At 40.1% G+C, this 16,377-nt stretch overlaps 3 protein-coding genes across 3 annotated transcripts; all 3 read right to left on the reverse strand.

The window, feature by feature from the left end:
• Positions 1–613: 613 nt before the first annotated feature.
• LOC129747002 (high mobility group protein 20A) lies at positions 614–2,291 on the reverse strand. The gene is made up of 2 exons (XM_055741013.1): positions 1,873–2,291; positions 614–1,443 (listed from the first exon to the last, which is right to left on the reverse strand). Exons 1-2 carry the CDS (start codon positions 2,138–2,140, stop codon positions 692–694), a joined length of 1,020 nt encoding a protein of 339 aa, XP_055596988.1. The 5' UTR covers positions 2,141–2,291; the 3' UTR covers positions 614–691.
• Positions 2,292–3,730: 1,439 nt separating this feature from the next.
• On the reverse strand, positions 3,731–7,711 carry LOC129743160 (uncharacterized protein K02A2.6-like). Its single transcript, XM_055735130.1, has 3 exons — positions 7,315–7,711; positions 6,651–7,237; positions 3,731–6,598 (listed from the first exon to the last, which is right to left on the reverse strand). Exons 1-3 carry the CDS (start codon positions 7,709–7,711, stop codon positions 3,731–3,733), a joined length of 3,852 nt encoding a protein of 1,283 aa, XP_055591105.1.
• Positions 7,712–13,573: 5,862 nt separating this feature from the next.
• LOC129748371 (fatty acyl-CoA reductase 1-like) lies at positions 13,574–15,612 on the reverse strand. Its single transcript, XM_055742973.1, has 5 exons — positions 15,185–15,612; positions 14,728–15,119; positions 14,128–14,673; positions 13,883–14,008; positions 13,574–13,819 (listed from the first exon to the last, which is right to left on the reverse strand). Exons 1-5 carry the CDS (start codon positions 15,434–15,436, stop codon positions 13,606–13,608), a joined length of 1,530 nt encoding a protein of 509 aa, XP_055598948.1. The 5' UTR covers positions 15,437–15,612; the 3' UTR covers positions 13,574–13,605.
• Positions 15,613–16,377: the final 765 nt, after the last annotated feature.

Here is a 16,377-nt window from a genome sequence, read left to right on the forward strand (position 1 = left end):
ATTTTTCATTACCATGATAAGTGCTGTTTGGGTATCGAGCCGGTTTAATTTGCCTACCTTCTTCAAGCAGTGGGGGACAAAATTGAAAAAGAAAGGAGAGCTCCCATGTAAATTTAAGATGAAGAGCTTTTCAAAGAAAGGACCATATTTAAAAAGGTTTTTGTGGGTACAGAGTAAAAATTTCAGATCTTGAAAAACGAGTTTAGAGATCAAGTTTCAGTAAATAATATATACCATCTTTGAATTGTAACTCAGAACTGCAGCTGCAGCTCTCATTTCAAAGTTGTTGGTTCTGAAGTATGATGAGCTCTCTAAAATCTAAATTTGAATAAATTTTTACAAATTACATTTATTTCCGGAAGGTGTAGCAAAGCACAACGGGTCAGCTAGTTTTATAGTATAAATTCAGGCACTTTTTCAGTTTTTTCAGATTTACCTATATACCTTACTTATTTCAGATATCAGTAGTGATTTTAAGATATGAGAATTTAACATGACGACTCTATTCTTTCCAAAAAAATTGTTTCAGTATTAAGCATTGTTCTTGGAAACAGATAGAAATTTCGGATAAAATGAATTCAACAAAAAAAATTTCGTTATAATAAAAAGCTTATAATAATGGATAAAGTAATACTTCGTGGGGCCAAAATCCTATCTCACAAACAGCCCCACCCACACGCACCCCGTACGCCTATGTTGCCAACGAGTTCAAGTCCAGCTTCCGGATGATGTCCTTGGCCTTGTTCAGCACGTGGCCGTGGGTGTTGCTTTTCACCATCTGGTGCAGTTCTCCCATGTACCGATCGATGTTGTCCACGGTGGCACCCTTCACCTCGCTGCCGATTGGCAATCCCGAAAGGGCCCCGGCCAGTACCGTACGCAACCGCTGCAAATAGTTCTGCAGCGTTACGTTCCGGGACTTGAGGCTGTTGGTTTCGTTCTCCAGCTTCTGGATGCCGTTGTCCATGTTCTCGACGTGCTTCTCCAGAACGGAATTTTGCTGCTCGTAGTCGATGTTCGATTTGCGCAGCATCCGCAGCTCCGAGTCGATAATCTTGTTGTGCTCCAGGAAGTCGTCGGTGAAGATTGGGATCTCGTAGTCTCCCACCCTAAGTTCTCGCTTCTCCTCTTTCCCATTGAGATAAGGAACATCCTTCGGAGCTGCTGGGGTCGAGTCCGAATCGTCTCCGTTGCTCGGAGCTGCTGTTGCTGCTGCTTTTGGTCGCTTTCTGATCATGGCATCTGGGTTGTTGAGCTTGTACTCGGAAATCTCCCGGTTGTAGCGCTCTCGATCAGCTTCGGCCGCATCCAGATAGGGCTTTTTGGCATCCTCCGAGAGGGCGCTCCAATCCTCGGCTAGAAGTTTGGTGATTTCCATTGCCGGCAGGGTGGGATTCTTGGAACGGATCGTTTCCCGAAATTCGTTCATATAACGCACGTATCCTGAAGCGAAATGGAATGATTTCTTTTTAGTTTTACAAAATAAGGTGTCTTAACTTTAAATTTTACATCAAATCAGAATTTAAAGATTTTTTGAAGAAAACTTATTGAATTAGTAAGCCTAGATATATGAGAAAATATTTCAATTTTAGATAGAAAATCTGATTATAGATTCAAAATTATTCTAATCCTAAGAGATATTTGATTTTTTTTTCGCCAAAAAAAACCCAGAAATAAAATAAATTTCAACCATTTTTCATTGTAACTTTCAAGTGTAAATTGTTGTATAATCTATCTGTATCCTAGCAATTTTGATGTAGATCAATCACTTATCAATTACTAATAAGTACTTATGTAAATAATAATTTTGTCTAAAGTCTAAAAATTGTTCATACTTTGTTAAGACAAAGTGAGGTAGATAAGACAACTCACCGGTAAGCGGATGTTTCGGTGCATTGACATCCTTGGCCTTTCGTTTCTTATTTTTGGGCACCTGTTTGGGCGGCGCCGCCGGAGCTGCAACAGCTGCTGCTGGAGATTGACCAGACTGCTGCTGGTCCTGTTGTTTTGGCTCCGAAGCATTTGGCTGAGCTTTGTTATTGTTGTTGTTGCTGTTGTTACCCTTATCCTTTCCGTTTCCGTTTTTCATAGGTTTCGGAGCGGCCGGTCCGTTTGTTTCAGCCTCAGTGGATTTATCCATGGCGGTAGTTTATTCGGATTCAGTAATCCACCCACAAAAACTTCACTAATTCACTTTAAAACTGAAACAAATTCACTAGACAGCACGCCGGTCAACAGAATGCGTCCGATGATGAAAAAAGGAAGGACTTTTCTTGTTATGATTCGCGGCATCCAGCTTTTAGCGATTGCTTGAATACGGCTGTGTGTGTGCGATATGCGCTTAAAATTTGTGTAGAGATTTTCTCGGGCGCGCGTTTTGCTTGCCCAGGGAGCTAGCCGTTCTACGAATGAACCGTCAGTCATCGGCAGAAAGTCGTTCAGAAAACACATGCATGTGTCCTGATTATCATGTCCGATTAAAATTTGAATTCAAAATAGCATATGAAATTAATGGAAAATATTGTGAAGATTGTGTGTCTTCTGAACTGTCGTGAAGTTTTCAATTAAAAATTAATTAAGTTGTATTTTTTATTCGGCATTTACATTTTGTGTTGTGTTGTGTGATTTTAAAAATTGAATATGTAATTCTGAATACAAAAAAAAATCCAAATCTATGTTCAGGTAAGTAAAAGTTATGGTAGGTATACCTATTATTTTGAACAACAACTTTAAAATCAATTTATATACAGTCTTTTCAGAGTATTGATATTTGCCAAAGTCCCGTACTATCGCACAGTGGGGCAAGAACATGATAAATAATCGACAAAATCAAACATGTTTTATATCAAAAATTTAAACAGATTCTTAATCTTAAAAAAATGTTGAGAAACCTTTCAAAAGATTGATTATAATCCGAATCAAATTTTAAACATCTCTCATCTCTCTCCAAATTGAGATACCGTCAACGGGGGCAACATGCAACAATTTTCAACTTCAATAGCTTTTAAAAAACTTATGTTCACAGTTAATCCTACTCCTTATGCATCAAAAGTTTTAAGGATGATGGGACATCAAATTGGCGTAGTTAGAAAAATTATTGGTTTCTTTAGTTATTTTTAATTTTCTAAAAACATGCGATTTTCACCCTCCGTATAAAATCGGGTAACTTGCAACAAACTTGGTTTTTAATGAAAAATCTTATGAACATGTATGAAAATTTATAGTTTTTAATATGATTGCGATGACTTAAAGACCATTACGCATGAAAACACCGATTGCAGTAATTTTTTGGTCTGTAAAAACTAATTTTTACAATTTTTCTGAAAATAAGGATGCTGCATACATTTAGGGGTTAAATAATATTACGACAAATTCTACAAGCTGAAATCATAAAAATAAATATTTGAATGAATGAAATTCATGTTTACAAACGCGTGATGCAAAACATTCATATTCCAGCACATGTAAACGAAACTTACAAGGTGTTTCTAATATTATTGTTATACCCCGGGTAATTATGGTGACCGTGACACGCAATGAACCAGTAAAACTCGGATTAATATTTAATTTCACAAACGTTTATTTATATCACGCTTACTCAACACTTTCCAATATCCGAATGAATGTCTCCCGCATTACTCAGCCAGGGCCGTACTCCAGGCAGTGTTCTGAGAACAAGTCGACAGGTCCGCACTCAGCATCACATCTCCCTTTCTTTGAATTTGAGAAGCTACATGTAGTAGTCATTGAACCGACTAGGTTTCTTGGCTGATCTGCGCTGGCGAGCAGGTATGATGGGTTCAGATGAATTAGTCTCGGAATTCGTTACCTCTGAATCAAAACCATGGAAATCCTCTTCAGATGACGCCTGCAACTCATCTTGATCGTCACTGTTATTGAAAGGTACCCCGTCTGATACAATCTCTGGCTGAACAATCTTTTTAAGATGCGCAACGTTCCTATCATATGATTTGCCATTCTGGAGGTCTTCGACTGTTGCCCGTGAGCCAGACCGTAACAGAACAAGGTATTGTTTTGGGCTGAAGGTGGTGAGCAGCTTGTTTCCAGGTTTTAAGTTCTGCATAAGAACTGTATCCCCTGACTCTATTGAAGACTTCCTTGCACGACGACGAGTGTCTTCCATTTCCTTCCCCTTTTCTTTCAATTGTTGGTCCCGATCTCTGAACTCTGTTTGTGGCGGAACCGTCTCAACATCTCCAATTGCTGGGAGCTTAGATCGAATTGTGTGGCCATACATTAGTTCGGTGGGCGTTTTCCCGGTTATGGAATGAGGCGTCGTATAGTACATGATAAGATAGTCCTGCAGGTCCTGTTTCCTGTCTCTTCCGAAGGCAGCACTGATCTGGAGGCGTTTTATGAGAGATCTGTTCTGCCGCTCCACCAGGCCGTTCTCTTGCGGCCAGTACGGTGTCGAATGATTCAACGTGATTCCGTGGTACTTGCAGTACTTCTCTAGTTCAGTGCCGATAAACTGCTTGGCATTGTCGAGCGTAATGGTCCGAGGGTAACCTAAGCGAGTGAAGATTCTGTCAAACTGGTTAATGGTATCTTTAGCGGTTATTTTCGACATGATTTCAATTTCTTTATAACGGCTATAATAGTCAATGATAACCAAAAGATAAGAACCACATGGCAGAGGACCCAAAAAATCAATAGCGGTGTCGATCCATGGTCCAGAAGGTAGAGAGCGACAGCTCATCGGTTCCGGTTTGCTTGGTAGTCCAACCAGACGGCAGCCTTCACACGTCTTTACTCGGGACACGGCATCTTTATCCATGCCCGGCCACCACACGCGCTCACGGAGACGGCGTTTCATTAAGGACTCTCCCGGATGTCCTTCATGGGCAATGTCAAGCATTCTTGATTTAAGTTTAACAGGTACGACAAGTTTGTTTCCCCGGACCAACAAATCTCCTACCAATCCAAGTTCGTCCTTGAATGAAGCAAATGGTTTAGCCTGCTCTTTGTCCCAAATTCCTGACCGCAAACATTCTTTGACTCTGTTGAGAACTGAATCCGATCGGGTGGCATCTTCAAGTTCCTGTACGTCGATGGCAGCGGACTCCATTACCGCTAAAACCATGAACTTACTTTCCGCGTCAAACGTCTCCGATGGCGGATTATTCACCAGACGAGATAGGGGGTCCGCTATGTTGGATGATCCTTGACGGTATTTCACTATGAAAGAAAAAGACTGGAGGCGCAGAACCCATCGCTCCACACGAGCACATGGCCGAGATGTTGGTCGAAAAATCGCTTCTAACGGTTTATGGTCCGTCTCAAGCTCGAAAGTCCTCCCATAAAGATATACCGCAAACCTTTCTACACCCCAAACTAAGGCTAATGCCTCTTTCTCAGTCTGACAGTATCTCTGTTCGGTGCTTGTTAGACTCTTGCTGGCGTATGCAATCGGTCGTGGCTCGCTATCAGTTGAACCTTCGAATTGTATTAAAACCGCCCCCAACGCTACTGGTGATGCATCCGCGATAAGCCTAGTTCGGAAGGTGTTATCGAAAAAATACAATTGCTGCACATTACTGATCATGTTCTTAATCTTCATGAAGGATTCCTCTTGTTTTGTCCCCCATACAAATTTAATGCCGGACCGGGTCAGTTCGCGAAGCGGTGCTGTTATTGTTGCTAGATTCGGGAGGAAGCGTCCGACGTACGTCACTAACCCAAGGAAACTTCGTACCTCCTCGGCGGTGATTGGTGGTCGAAATCTTTGAAGAGCCTCAACTTTACGGTTTGACGGTCTTATACCTTCCGACGAGATCGTGTGTCCGAGAAATTCCAAACTATTAACCTTGAACAGACATTTCTCTTGGTTTAAGAAGATTTCACGATCTTTCAGAATCGATAGTACTACCTTTAGTTCCGCATCATGTTCTTCTTCTGTGCTACCAAAGACAAGGATATCGTCGATAAAATTGACGGTGTTTTTGCAGCGACTCAAAACTTGCTCCAAGATTCGCTGAAAGATCTCTGGAGCAACTACAATTCCGTACATCAGCCGTTTATAGCGAAAGAGGCCCTTGTGGGTTATGAAGGTTGTTATGTAACGGATTTCTTCTTTCAACTCCACTTGATGAAAAGCCTCTTTTATGTCGAGACGACTAAAATACTTCGCGGACGTGAATCTGGGCAAAAAATCCTCAACCGTGGGCATAATATGACGTTCTCGCAAAATCGCCTGGTTTGCTCGGCGCATGTCGACGCACAATCGAAGGTCCCCATTATCCTTAACCACTGTTACTAATGGCGAAACCCATTGACAGCCGCCTTCTACCGGCTCGATGATGTCACTAACAAGCAAAGAGGTTAGCTTTTCCTCTATTTTGGATAAAAGAGCAATTGGGGGACGACGAGGATGTTGGCACACCGGCGCAACACTTTTGTCAATAGGGATCTCGATTTGAACGCCTTTGATTTTCGGGAATGGCCGTTTTTGCGTAGACTTAATCATGTTAATTCCGTGAGTGCTCGGTAATCCGATAAATAAAACCCCCAGACTCATGGCTGTGGTACGACCTAACAAGCACTGTTGGCCTCCGAGTACCACGTAAAACGTCGCAACCTGTGAGAATAAACTTTTTAAAAAAATATGTTTTAAATTTTATTTTACTTACCTCTTCAATGAGTTTTCCTTCGTCATCAATTGATATGCATGCGTCAAACTTCCCAAGGACAGTCAACGGTTTGGCTTTTTCCCCATACGGCAGAAACACTTCGCTGCAATGCTTCACTTGGTTTCTTATCTTCGCTCCATTATTCTTCAAGTATTCCCACGCCTTTTCATTGATTATATTTTTCACGCAGCCCGAATCGATCAGTAACTGTAACGTTACTCCACCAAGCTTGAGCCAAAGTAATTCTCCGCCGTCGTTTATATTAAATATGAAACTTCGAGATTCCCTTTCCCTGTCGCTCTCGATCTCGTTTATGCGGTATCGCTTGAATCTGTGGCTAGGACCTGGTCTATTTTCTTCCGCAAACTTCCTTTTAGTTGTAGGTGTTCGACATTTTACGGCATAATGTCCCATTCGTTTGCACTTGCCATACTCCTTTTTACGAGCAGGACACTTAAGATCGTTAGCCCGATGTTTGTCGTTTCCACATCTTGTACATTCGTTGCTGGAGGGAAATCGGATTTGGTTGATGCTACTCCTCTCATCACTATTTATCCCAACGGATTCGGAGGCTCTTTTTGCAAAAGCTGTTCTTTTAGATCATTAGGGGCAAAAAGAATGACTTTGTCAATGACACTTATGGCTCTGCTTTCCTGAGCCGTACTTCCAAAGTTACACTTGCTAGCCTGATCCTGACAACGCAACATAAACTTTCCGATTGTCTCCTCCGGATTCGGTTTGAGTGTCCAGAAAACATTCCTCTCAAACGTCTCGTGTTGCTTAGGGGAAAAGTATGCGTCTAGATGCTGTATAGCGACCGCGTATGGGTCAATCCCCTCGTTTTCGTTTTCAGCCACATCGGCACCCGGGATCGACGCGAATACCTCCTGGAGATCTGGACCGGCTCGTGCAAGAAAAATATTCTTGATACGAGTTTTATCGGTCTCTCCTGAAGCCGCAACGATAAAATCGAAATTTCGCTTATACTTGATCCATTCGTACCGAACAATGTTACGGGGAATAGCCTTAAATTTGAAAGTTTGTATCTCCCACTTCTCCATGCCTGATGGATCCTGAAATCCAATATCTATGGTTAACAATAACTGATTTTTTCTTAATTATTACTATTTTTTTTTTTACCTGATGGATTCCGCTTTCTGTTCTTTAGACAGACTGAACTAAGCTTCTTGTGTGCTTTTCGTAATCCGCTGTGCAGCCGCTATTTCGTAGCCTATCACATTAAGTGACGTTAAACGCTGCCACAGCCGCTACCTTGTAGCCTATCGCTCTCAGCGACGAATTTTATTTCTCTGCTATGTTAGCAGTCGCTACTCTGTAGCCTATCGCTCCCAGCGACGATTTGTTTAAAAACACTGCTTTCCGGCAGATTGGCTAACGCTAAACACGGCGGCGTCACCTTCAAAAACATAATATTGTCATCATAACCTCAAAGTTAACCAGCCGTATGATGGCTGGAGCAAACAAAGCAAAGAAAAAAATCTACTAAATTTTTGTTAAAAATTTAGTTTTTCTTACCTGTCCAGTTACACCTCGTCGCCAATGTTATTATTATGGTGACCGTGACACGCAATGAACCAGTAAAACTCGGATTAATATTTAATTTCACAAACTTTTATTTATATCACGCTTACTCAACACTTTCCAATATCCGAATGAATGTCTCCCGCATTACTCAGCCAGGGCCGTACTCCAGGCAGTGTTCTGAGAACAAGTCGACAGGTCCGCACTCAGCATCACAATTATCAAGCCAATCCGTCATACTGGGTAAAGTTTTTTACGGCATCGAAAAATGTTAAAATTTGTACGTTTATTGCTCGATTTTTCAAATTTTATATAAAAACTTAAAAAAAAAACTAGCTTAAGATGCGAGAAATTATGCCATCAGCATTTTGTAATTATTAAAAGATAACTTAATTACAATGGCGATGAATAAACCAATTGGTTTAAAATCCCAAAAAAAAAAACTTAATTACAGTCCCCCCACAATCATGGGTCACACACAATTAATAGTCACCGATCATTAGAACTGCTGATATCTACTAAACCAAAAGAAATTATATCATTTTATTATTTTTAGTTTATCGACAATATCATTAAAATGCATTAAAAATATTATTTGTGCGTTTGATAACAGTAAAATTGCTGTTTGAATACTTTTTATCAAAGGTGAACTATTAGCTGTGGAACTATCGCACAAAATTCCAATGTTATAAGGTTGACATCTTAAACCGTTAAGCCCCTTATGCGGGTATTTCAAAGATTCCAACCAAATGAGTTGGTCCCATATAAGCACAAAAGAAGAGTTTACATTTTCCAAATAAAACTGAGCGAATGAAATGCGAAAATTCAATAATATTTAGCAAAATAAAAGTGACCCATAATTGTTACAGAATCCACCAAGTTCCACACAATCATGGGTCACTTTTTCGCAAGCAAAACAAAACATTTCTTGGTTGCTAGCTCAACCCAATTGCCCCTTGAACGTATACTAGCAAAGAATGCCCCTGAATGTTTGCCAGAAACTTGTTGATTTTCATGTTGATATTCGGGTGTTGCCATGGGCTTCTATGTGACTAATAATTGTAGGCAATATGACTAATAATTGTTACAAGCTTCAATTTTGACCCATAATTGTGGTTTTGAAAAACGTTGATTGTTTCGGTAAATTATTTTATTTTTCAACAAAATTGGAAACAAAATCATGTTTGAAATCAAAGAGGGAATATTTAATGACTGAAATTCATACAAAGCTTGATGTTTGGTCCACTAACACCCGAATAAACGAACAGTTTTTGGTGAAATGATACGTTAAGTGACTAATGATTGTGGGGGGACTGTACAATACATAAAATTAAAAATTGATTCAGTGTAGTGTTATATAAATGTTGCATATACCGTACAGTTAAAAGATACCTGTAGACCGGAAGTGCCAAAAAACGGTATGGTGGGGGACGCCGACCTACTGTGGTGACGCCTGCTATGGCGAAGATCGTCAAGAAGCGCCTTAAGAGAAATCCTCGTCGTAGTGCCACAAAATTGGCAGAGGATCTCAACATATCGGATCAAAATCTCCGTCGGATCCTGAAAGATAAAGCCATGCCGACTTGCTGACAAAGCCCTACAAGATACAAAAGGTTCAAGACCTCACGGTGAAGCAGAAACAAGAACGGGTAAACAGAGCGAAGGCGCTGCTGAAGAGGGCCGCGGAAGGAAGGTTGAAGAATATCGTGTTTACCGACGAAAAACTCTTCACCGTACAGCAGTTCGTGAATAAGCAGAACGACATAGTTTGGTTGCCAGACAGATCACGAAGCCATGCCGACTTGCTGATGGTCACCCGGCGACAGACATTGGTGATGGTTTGGGCCAGAATCATCCGTGATGGCCGGACTCCGCTGGTTTTTGTCCCTGAAGGAGTGATGATCAATCAAAATACATATCGGGAACTAGTTCAGCAGAATGTCGTCGAACCGTCGGCACGTCGACATTTTGGTTCCAGAGATTGGGTTTTTTTTTAAAATTGTAATTGTAATTGTGATTTTTATATATTATATTTATATTCCAACAGGCGCCGGCCTCCAAAGCGAAGAAAACCCAACTTTGGGTTGAGCAACATTTTCCAGGGTTCATTTGGAGCTACGAGTGGCCGGCGAGTATGCCAAACTGAACCCTTTGGACTTCGCTGTTTGGAGTATGTTGGAGGCCGAAGTCTGCTCTAAGAAACATGAAGGTGTGGAGGTCCTGAAACGACATCTCGTGGCAGCCTGGGATAAAATACCACAAGAACACCTGCGGGCCTCATGCCATGCGTTCCTCGACCGTCTGCGGCGAGTGGTTAAACTCAAAGGCGAACAAGTTGAACTTTACCAGTGAATTTTGAAAAAGTAATTTGTTTTCAAGAGAAATTGAATGAATTTGAAATAAAAAGTTGTTTTGATCAATTTATATGTTTATTTCAATGTAGCACTTCAATTGCCGGATCCTGTAGAATCCCTAGAGAAAAAGTTCGATATCTTAAATGAGCTAGAACGAGAAGAATTCTAGATGGGTATTTCAATTTAACGTGTAAAGTCAAGTACGATTTCACACCAGGGCATATAATCTTACGAGATGTACCTCTCCACTGACCTCCAGGTAGGTAGGAAACAAATAGACTTCTGCGGACAGCTATTCGATTCATGCTTCGCCAGAGTGAAGGGTTAAACGATCATTGTCTTGAATCTATTACGAATATATTGCAATAAGAGAGACTTTGTACATGGGTGTACCCAGGGTTAATGATTGAGCCCTCTTTTGTATAACTTCTACGTATGCGACATCGCAAGTTGTCCCTCTGAGGCAACTTGCAACAGACGGCGTATTGGGCTTGGGCCTGCTAAAAAGAATAAAGCTTACTGTTGTGATAGGGCGGCAAATGGAAAAGCGATACACTGGTACTGATAGCGGACTATATTTATAGTTTTGTAGTTGTGCTTCAATTCTACGGAACAAATGATAGGTTATTACAAACATGGTTCGAAATAGTTTTATAGGTTAGAACTTACAAATCAGTGACCCTAGCTATTCCGGCCCTAATACAACTCAGTTCAACCTCGTATCGAGACCAGAGTCCTGTGGACAATATTCTGGGTAATTTGTGGCGTTATAGAGTAAAATTAACAAATATTACCGATTTGCTACTTTTAGCGCTCTGTTCAACAGAGATGGTCGGTCAATCAATTCAGCGTTTCACCTGATTATGATCCTACACTTATGACCCGAAAAAACAACAATATTTCGAAAAACGGAACACTTTAAAGTTCTACTTTAAATTCTGCTTCTACGCAGTACGCGACTCGATACAAATGGCTAACAGAAGTGAAAATTCTCCTCGTGCGGTCTCTTTTGGTGGCAACGATGACGTTTAGTTTTCGCTGTTATTTCTCAGCGACTTTTGAACAACCGCGGACTGGCACGGTGGCCAGTTTTCCAACACTTACCCTTACACAGATTTCCACAAGAATGACAGCTAAATGGAGTGAAGGCTATTGCTTTCTCTGTTTAACGCCTGAGAAATCGTATACCGGAATTCCTCCTCATGTTCAATAATTATTTCTAAGACGCGGTACTCTATCGTTTTGATATTGCTGGCAGCAATTTGTGTGGATACGTTCGAGATCACCATGACGAGAAAAACGAATTAAAAAAAAACAAGCTAATAAGTTAAAAATCCCAGATTAATAAAACCCGAGAAAAACTACCTTATGTTCCAGTGAGAGATGTAGATACTAGCTGTGCTAGATTTAGACTTTATTTTCAAAATTTTTCTTTTTTTAAAAGCTATCGATCTACTATAGACCCGAAGAACCCGGGTGGTTAAAAGGTCTCAAATAAATTATAATAATAATATCGATCTTCTTGATTATGATTCTTGTTCATTTTCATGTCTCTTTCTATCTTCCTTCCTTCTCTCACAACGAGTTAAATTGCAAAGGTGAGAGCGGTGGAAGGCGACACGTATCAGCGTGAAATCGCCTTCAACGAATTTTACTTTTTAGTTCGAAGAAACTCTCTTGTCAACTGGCAGCGCAAATGGGACGAGGATGAGTTGGGTCGGTGGCTCCACTCGAATATCTCAAAGGTAAGCCTTAAACCATGGTTTAATAGATTGAACCTGAGTCGGGATTTTATTCGTATATTTTCCTGTCTCATGTCCAATAGACGCGATACTCTATCGTTTTGATATTGCTGGCAGCAATTTGTGCAGTTGCGGCCAAGGTTACCACGACATCGAGCATATTGTTTGGTCGTGCGAGGTTCATCTTGTCGCTAGAACGAATTTGATAGACTCCCTTCGGGCCCGAGGAAAACCACCCTATGTTCCAGTGAGAGATGTGCTGGCTGTGATAGACTTGGGCTATATGTTCGAAATATATCTTTACCTAAAGGCTATTGATCTTCGTCTATAATTCTTTTTATTTTCATATTTCCCAAACTATTTCCCTTTCTCTTAAAAAAAGTGAAGTGAACTAGAAGTAAGCACACTATTGTAAAAAAAACAAAACGAGTTTGGCTCCTTAAAGTCTAAAGGTATTAGCCGTTTCAAATAAAGAATTTGTAAAAAAAAAACGAGTTAAGTTAAGCAAACGATTTTAATCACCAAAATCGACTTTGGCTCCTCCTAAAGCTATAGAGCGTTCCAAATAAAGAAATTTAAAAAAAAAACAGACGACGTAGTGTCTGTAACAGGAGCTACATACATATTCGCATCTGCACAGGCCTCCACAAGATACATTAAAGACAGATTTCCTCCTCGAGTTCTCTTCATACCAAAAAATAAATAAATTGGCCGCAGTTAATAGGAACAAAATTCCCCAGTAACCATATAAGCACTAAAATAACTTGTCAAAATACTTTTCAAAAACAGGTTTAGAGCTTCTCTGTTTTCTCTAAGCTCTGTGAGCCAGTTTTAGATAAATTAACTGATATTTAAGCCTACATATGGTTTCTTGGGTTTTGGCCAAGAGTATTTGTATACGGTTAACTATTTTTTCAACTCTATCGAATCCATTCCTATCGAAAGCCTGCATCGATGAATTTCAATGACCTTCCCACGTGATAACTGCCTTCTTTGTAGGCTTCGGATCTAATTACAAATGCAGCACTTTGCTGGATCGGTATTCAAAACAGCGCTCACTTCCTGCCGTACCTGTGCAAGGTCATTTTTCAAGGCGTAATTTATTACACTGTGATACACTGTAAATGGGGTATACTGTATACAAATTTGAGAAGTATTCGCTTTTGGTTATTTGTTCATCAAATTGAAATAGCTGATACTAAGTTATTTATGATGAATTGGGGAGTTCGGATCATTTTATATAATAAATAACTTTACTTCAACCTAAAAGTACGATTTTGGCTAAATTAAATTTATTAAGATCATATCTGGTTTAGTTTATTTCAAACTTACACAATAGACAAACCAAAAGAAGACTCCAACCAGTAACACTTTCAATGTGTCATCAATCACGTGGTACCGTTTCAGCTGTTTGATGGCGGCCGGTATCGTGTGATCGGGATCCTTCAGCAAATATCTACGGGACCCCAACGTGCTGATTCTGAAATATTCCATTAAACTTTCGGTGATGTGATCAAGGGAAAAATCCTTCCTACAATATGGAGATTGATTTAGAATTACAATTTCTGGATAAACACTTTGGATACACGCGAACCTATCTTGCCGGAGCAGTTCATTGCTGAGGTTTCTGAAATTTTTGTTATTTATTTGCCACTCGTTATGGGTAAAATGTTTCAAGGCCATTGTTGCTTGGAACCCTGCGCGAAGTAGTTTGAAGATTCTACAAAGGAAAATTGATGAACGCATTGTGAAGAGTAGATTTTTTTTATCTTTCCGCCACTGATAAATTGATAAAATAAACAGTTAAATCAGTTTATCAGAGTTTTGTTATAAATTTACTTTCGATGTTTATTCTGCAATCGTTGAACGAAATCCACTATCAACGCCGGTGGAAGTTGAAGCAAAATGAACAAAGCCAAATAAACAGATTGATGGGCAGAGCTAACATAGCCTGGTTTGTACCATGCCGATGTGTACGGAATTTTGTAGTAGATCGGCATGGCTTCACAGCAGAAAAACCTGTAGGTATAAGATTTAATGTGATCAACCGCACAGTTATAAACATCCAGCGAATGTTTCGAAGAGCAATTGGCACGCTTCCAAGCTGCAATAATGAAGGATTTTATGCAAACATCAGCCGGAATGCAGTTGATATGTTTATCTAGTTTCAGCCATATCACTCTAAGAACACCAGTGCAGCCTCCTATCAAAAGACTGGTGGGACCACTGAAGTTATCTATCCATCCAGGAATCGGTTCGCGCTCCGTATTCGTAACAACCGATGGTCTCATTATAGTCAGTGGAATTTCGTCGCTGTAGTCTTTACAAATCTGTTCTGCTAATCCTTTGGTGAAAGTATACGTGTTTATAGCGAAGTTCGTCAACCTGAAATTATTATGCTTCAAGTTTTTAAGATATTCACTCATTAATTTCACTCACTTCAAAGTTAATGTTTCAAAGATTTCATCATCCAATTGCTCTGCATATCTTATAGCGTCCTTCCAAGACATTTTTGCCGGATAAATAAGCTCTTCAACATCGAACACTTCGGGATTACAATAAGCCGTCGATACGTGCACAACAGCTCTCAACTTCGTCAATGTTTTGCACAGATCCAACAACTCTCTCGTTCCTCTTACATTCATCAGAATTGCTTTCTTCAACGGATCATCAAATCGCACGCTTGCGGCCACGTGAAACACAAACTGTACGGCTTGTAATCGCTGGACATTTTTTACATCCAAACCTAGCTTCAGTTGAACGCAATCGCCTTCAATGGCGATGATTTTTTTCGCGAACTCCGGGAACAGTTTTCGCACCACATCAAACAGCTATGGACGAGAATAAAAATGTAATCGTCGGGCTTTCTTTAAGAAAAAAAAACTATCAAGCATACAGGAACACTTAGCATTTCCGTAATCCTTTCTTGTGCACTTTTGCCTTTTTGGGACCTAACAAGCACAAAAACATTTTTCACATCCGGACATGACCGAACAATCTTTTCGATCAGTATTTTCCCCATAAATCCGGTACCACCAGTTATGAAAACATCCACCCCAGAAAAAGTTTCTGGAATATTTTTCAACCCGTATCCCGTATCCATCGTGTTCGGCTCGATATCGATTACAACCGTTGGCAAAACTGGCATTGCTCCCGGTGCCCCGGTTTATTTTATAATCTCTGTGGCCCAATCAATTATGCATTGGGAGGAATTTGAATTTATAATTTCAACGATATTTTGTTGCTTTTCGTTGGGAAAATTGAATTGCTCCATTTAGACAGGTACTAATCATTCTCGACCAGAAAAGTTCAAGACAAATTCACCTATTCCAAAAAAACTTTTGTGACTTTTTATTTTATTTTTCTTATATCCCATCAAAATGTAAAATGGTCCCATTTAGGTGTAGTGACAACTCCCTCCAAACCGAAATCCTTGATTTTTTGAGGTTTTTGGAAATTTCCGTTGTAACAAACGGATCGGATTGCTGACTAAAGGTGAAAAAATTTGAAACATTTTAATAACCTTTCGAAGTCTATTCCAGATTTCACCCATCAAAAGAAATATCCTAGAGATATCAGTGGAATAATCTTTTTTTGATCCATAATCTCCTGGAAGCTTTCTGGGACATTTTTTGGGCCGAACGGTTAACGTTTAAATTAGAAAAGACACTTTAGTGTCTTAGTCCATGTTTAGGGAAAATAATCTAATATGATAGTTCACATACGGTGCGTCTTGCATAGGTAATGTGAAGCATATTACACATCCGAGAACTTATCCCAACCCTTAATCTAACCAATAAAAATACAGGGAAAAAATTGTTAAGCCTGATACGGCAGTTGTATCTCAAGCTTTAGCTTGAGCTTAGATAAACCGTACATTTCAGTAGTTGCTACTCCGTGATTGACAAGAACCATCAATATTGTACACAGATCCAAATAAATGGGGCTTGGGATTAGCTTACCATTTTCTGTGTACACGTTTCGACGGTTCCTTATCTTATATGGTCAATAACGGCCCCGGCCACGTCCTTACGGTTCATCGGGGAAAGGGAAGGATTGTTAGTTCGACTTCCGTTGCTACTAGAGACC

The sequence above is a fragment of the Uranotaenia lowii genome, chromosome 2 (genome assembly GCF_029784155.1).
Source record: "Uranotaenia lowii strain MFRU-FL chromosome 2, ASM2978415v1, whole genome shotgun sequence".
NCBI lineage: Eukaryota > Metazoa > Arthropoda > Insecta > Diptera > Culicidae > Uranotaenia > Uranotaenia lowii.

Coding starts and splice junctions, on each gene's coding strand:
- LOC129748371 (XM_055742973.1), bottom strand. CDS start 15,436: ATGCCAGTTTTGCCAACGGTTGTAATCGATATCGAGCCGAACACGATG. Junction 15,120..15,184: donor CGGAAATGCTAAGTGTTCCT/GTATGCTTGATA, acceptor TCTCGTCCATAG/CTGTTTGATGTGGTGCGAAA. Junction 14,009..14,127: donor TTGCAGAATAAACATCGAAA/GTAAATTTATAA, acceptor TTTCCTTTGTAG/AATCTTCAAACTACTTCGCG.
- LOC129747002 (XM_055741013.1), bottom strand. CDS start 2,140: ATGGATAAATCCACTGAGGCTGAAACAAACGGACCGGCCGCTCCGAAA. Junction 1,444..1,872: donor ACCGAAACATCCGCTTACCG/GTGAGTTGTCTT, acceptor ATTTCGCTTCAG/GATACGTGCGTTATATGAAC.
- LOC129743160 (XM_055735130.1), bottom strand. CDS start 7,711: ATGGAGAAGTGGGAGATACAAACTTTCAAATTTAAGGCTATTCCCCGT. Junction 7,238..7,314: donor TAGCAAGTGTAACTTTGGAA/GTACGGCTCAGG, acceptor CTAAAAGAACAG/CTTTTGCAAAAAGAGCCTCC. Junction 6,599..6,650: donor AAGGAAAACTCATTGAAGAG/GTAAGTAAAATA, acceptor TTATTCTCACAG/GTTGCGACGTTTTACGTGGT.